Here is a 4,757-nt window from a genome sequence, read left to right as displayed (position 1 = left end):
TATCATCATAATTATTTCTTTTGATGATACAGTACTATACTTTTTAATGAAGTCCTTTATTTTATATTGTAGTTTTTAGTTTAAAAAAAAAATTTGGATTATATTGAAAAAGTTTTTAATATATATGTGCTTATCTACTAGTTTTACAATTTGCTTTTGCCTAATTTGCTTTTCCAAAATTGATCTTTTGTTTTGCGTTTTGTGATTCGTGGTCGAGAAAAAGATCAAACTTAGAACAGAAGGCAAATAATATTATCAAGTTTGATTAAAAGTGAGAAAAGAAAGGTTGTATGGTTGAATATCTCTCTAATATGGCCCAATCTAATTGGTAAGAAGGGAGAGGGGGGAGAGAAGACATAATCATAGATAATCTTGATATATTAGTGTGGCCAAAAGCAAAATGATGTTTAACTTTTCTTTTGCTTTGCCACATTAACACCATTTTCTTCTCTTTCAAGTTTTAATCTAAACCTCGTGTAATTTTCATCAATTTGTGTTTCTAGGTGTTCGACGTGTCCGTTTTCTACTGCTTGAATTCTAACACATTATATTGTTTTCCGTAATTAGTTAGAGCTGTCTGTCTAATCCACCTCCATTAGAAGGTATAAAATCTAAATGCAGTCTAACCCTTTTTTGTTCTTCTCTTTCCACTAGTCCACCGGCTCTTTCTGTACTAAAGTGTCTTTTTTTTTTTAATTAATTAAGTTTTTAATAAGTCTCATCAAACTAAAGAAGGACAGGTTTATTGGAATTCTCTCTTCAATATATTTATAAAAAGTCCTTTTGATGCAAACATGTTTGTGACGGTGCAGAGGTAGAGAGAGACCCGGTTCGGTTCACCACGCTGAACAGTAGTTTACGCCAAGTTTTTTAAAAAACAAGATCAAGATCGGTGAAAAAGGTCCTATAATTAATTTTAGTATAGTTAAAAAACTGCTGGCCGTGTACAGAAACATCTCTTTATATTTTGCTAAAGAACATCTCCAACTCTGGTTTTCTAGCTCTACTACTCCTCCCGAGACCTAACCCTAACCGGCGATTCCCTTAGATCTTTCTGTCAAAGACAATCATGTTTTGAGCTACTATATCATGCACTGATTGTTATATATGTAACTAATAATATTACGTAAAATAAATTACATACAGTATAATGTAGCTCAAACACGAGTGCTTATTAGTCTTATATACACCTAACCTTCAAACACATATTCATACCAAACAAACAAAACCTCTTCCAACACATATGTTACCAAAGTAAATGAATTGAAATTCTGTATTTTCAAGTTTGGTTTCGGTATATCAGCTTCACGATTTGGTCAACAGTTCCGCACAAAAAAATGACGCAATAAAGCTGTTTGACAAAATGGGTTGAGAAGCCCATCACGCTTGTTTAACCAGCCATATCCATAAGATATATAGTGAACCTCCTCACGCTACATTAACCTTTTTGAAAGCGGTTTAAAGTTCATGCTACAACTATTAGACCACAAAAGAAAAACATTCTAAATTCACAGACACATACTGTATACATATTATATTATTCACAGGAGGCTCTGTATCTTAAAACTAATAGTATAAACAAAAAAACATTTTAAATTAAAAAGGAAATATAGAGACAGACAGCAGAACCACCAAAAAAAAAACTCTTCAGTATTAAAAAGAACACAAATTAATTTTTATTAAGTTTTGGCTTTTAGAATTGAATTGTTTGAATGCTACAGATAAAACAATACATCAGTCCTTAAGTTTGTTGTATTTATGTCACGAAGACGACCCACAAAACTGATCAGAAGACGCCTGTTTTCTCTTAATTGGTTTCAAGTTACTACTATTGTTGTTATTCGTCCTTGTTTGATCTTTAGAACCCGGTAAGTCTCTAGCCGAACCATTCTCGCTCTTATTCATCTCCATCGTTGAAGAACCCGCAAAGAAACCACTACCAGAGACACGTGGAATTGCCATTGCCACTGGTTGTTGCATCCCCGAGACCTGGAACTGTGGTCCCTGGTTAACCGAGGAACCACCACCACGGCTCAAATCAGGCAATCCCATTGCATACGGCATTCCCATACCCATTGCCATTGCTGCTGCTGCTCCTGGGTAATGCCCCATACCCGGTGGGAACATAACCGGTGGCATGTAATAGCCAGACGCCATTGACATAATCTGATGATTGATTGTGTTTAAACTATTAGTTTGCACCATTTTTTATCGATATTATGGAGTAACTAATGAGAGTGTTACCTGTACTTGAAGTTGTAGTGACTTGAGATACTCAATTGCTTCATCTAGCATCGATGCTTTGTCCACCTTTACCATCAGAAACAGTAATGTGTTCAAGTTAGAAATAACCATTGTCATTCGTTCGTATTGATGTTTGGCAATGCGGGAGAAAAAACATTACCTTGTTGCAGTTTGGAATGAGTTCCTGAAGGGCACGCATCTTCTCGTTAATCCTATCACGCCGTCTCTGAAAATTGAAGACAGTAAGCTACCAAATAGAGCAAACTTTTGTGAGTTTGAGAATGGACAAAAAGGGGACTTCACACACTCACCCTTTCAGAGAGATTATGCACTTCAGCCGAGCGGCTCCTCTTTGAACCCAAACCTGTTCGAGATGGTGCTGCTCCCTTTCTTCCATCTCCTGATTCTTCTTCAGCATCCTGCTCAACAACATCGAAAATGAAACACTGAAGATAACAGCAAAGAAACGAGACTGTAATGTGAATCAAATAATGTATATGAGTTTAACTCACTTCACTATGACAGTCATTGTCTTGAACATCTGAATGCTTTCTCTTTAAAGAAAGTGAAGGACTTTCGGACGGGCCATCGAGACTATTACCCGAACCAACAGAAGAACATACAACGGCCTTTTCACTCTCTTGGTCTCTTCTACATGAGTCCTCTGAAATAAGGCAAGCCTTTTGGTTATTCATAGGCGTCGCAGAAGCAACAGACTCATTAAAAACCTTATCTTCAGTGTCTTTAGCTCCAAGAACTCTGGTCTGAAAAACATTCGGCGGGCTTTGAGGACTCTTCTCTTTAGTTCCCTGAGGGTTATTATTAGTCTTGGCCAAAGCTGCAGGGCGTAAGAAATGGGAAAAGTTGACCAAACTAGGCTTGTTATTAGGGATCAGTGGTTCTTGCGTCTGAGTCACCCGATCCGGATTGGTTTGTTGGCTAGGAGGATCTCTAGCTCTATCACTTCCATACAGAGAATGCGATTGGAAACCGTTATACTGTGATGAAGAAGCAGCGGGAGCTGATTCGTTGCCATTGTTTCTTCTCTGAAACAAGGGGAAAACAGTTTGATTAACAGCCATATCGCTCTCTTGCTCGTTGACAGTAACAGGAGACACATCACGCAAGAAATCAGAGCAATATCCATCTAGGGATTGGTTATGATTCAACCATGGAACAAAGTCATCTTCTTGACTCAAACCCGTCATCAGTGATGGTACTGACATAGGGATCTCGTCCACCATGGTGGTCTTTGAGCCATTTCCAATATCTCTAGCTCTCAAAGAGTTTGGTTGATGAACAGCTTGTGGTGGAGGAATGTTCCTCGATCTGTTTGACTGACTTTGAGTTGAAATCTGACCATTTTCCCACACCAGCTCCACAACTTCATCCACAGGTCTGTTTTCCAAAGACAGCAAGAATAAATAAGTAAACATGAAATTAGAGACAAGTCTCTCTCTTCTTCTTAAGATAGACAAGTGAATGGGGGACTCACGGAGAAGGGTTGTTGTCCTGAGCAGATTCAAGCTTAGCTTGGGTGAGCCTAAAAAGCTCAAACAAAGGCATGGTATTTGCCGTTTACAGAGAGAGAATCTTGATCCTGAAAAGGGAAATCACAAAACTAACCAAATTAGGCCAAGCAATACTTGCTAGAAACAGCTATTGGTCAGTCTACAATTCCTAAATTAGAAAACTTCAATACCCAAAATAGCAAAAAAATGTGATGAAAAAAAAAAGAAATAGAAAAGAAATCAATGTCTCTATCAAATATGCAATAAACAAAACACAGCAGAGAGAGAGAGAGATGCACTTAATTTTTTTTTAATGCCAAAATGATTAGTCAAACGCAATTGTTTAATCACACCGAAGAAGAACGATTCAAAACAGAGTGTACACTCATCAGAGCTTAATCAATCAATCATCTCTTAAAACAAAACAGACTGAAAAAAAAAAATCAAATCTTTCTTCTTGTGCCCTAAACCGTAACAAAAACCCAGAAACAAAAGATCAAAACTTTACGCTTCTTCTTTTATTTTTTTTTTTGTGTTAAAAGATCAAAACTTTACTCTTCTCCTTCTTCTCAGAATGAAAACAGAAACCTATTCTAGGAATCAATCATGCGTCGCTGACCTGAGAGAAGGGTCGTACTTAGCCGGCTAAGAGGGAGAGAGAGAGAGAGAGAGAGGTCCTCGAAGAATTAAAGTGGCATCAATCCAAATGCAGAGGAGGAGGAATCGAGAAGAGCAGAGGAGAAGAAGACGGCGAATGGGAGTGAGTGAGTAATATTGAGAAAGTAGTAGGCGGACAGAGAGAGAATAGTGTGAGAGATGGAGACAACTCGACGCACAAAACGGTGAGAGAGAGAGAGAGAAGGGGAGGGGGGGACCAAATCAAAATCTCGTTCGCACGCACACTGTGCACAACTGAGAGGAAAGAATTTGATATTTTTATCTCTCTCTCACACAGTCTCTGAGACGTTTCCCCTCGAACATTCAACTTTTTAGCGTCCCCCC

The 4,757-nt window shown here is 38.0% G+C and overlaps 1 protein-coding gene across 1 annotated transcript; it reads right to left on the bottom strand.

Annotated features, from left to right (window-relative positions):
* On the bottom strand, window positions 1,654-4,751 carry LOC104767826 (transcription factor PIF3-like). Its single transcript, XM_010491801.2, has 7 exons — window positions 4,375-4,751; window positions 3,740-3,844; window positions 2,757-3,642; window positions 2,556-2,663; window positions 2,405-2,470; window positions 2,245-2,310; window positions 1,654-2,166 (listed from the first exon to the last, which is right to left on the bottom strand). Exons 2-7 carry the CDS (start codon window positions 3,808-3,810, stop codon window positions 1,762-1,764), a joined length of 1,602 nt encoding a protein of 533 aa, XP_010490103.1. The 5' UTR covers window positions 3,811-3,844; window positions 4,375-4,751; the 3' UTR covers window positions 1,654-1,761.

Source organism: Camelina sativa, chromosome 3 (assembly GCF_000633955.1).
Source record: "Camelina sativa cultivar DH55 chromosome 3, Cs, whole genome shotgun sequence".
Taxonomy (NCBI): Eukaryota; Viridiplantae; Streptophyta; class Magnoliopsida; order Brassicales; family Brassicaceae; genus Camelina; species Camelina sativa.
This window is presented reverse-complemented; position numbering and strand designations above follow the sequence as displayed.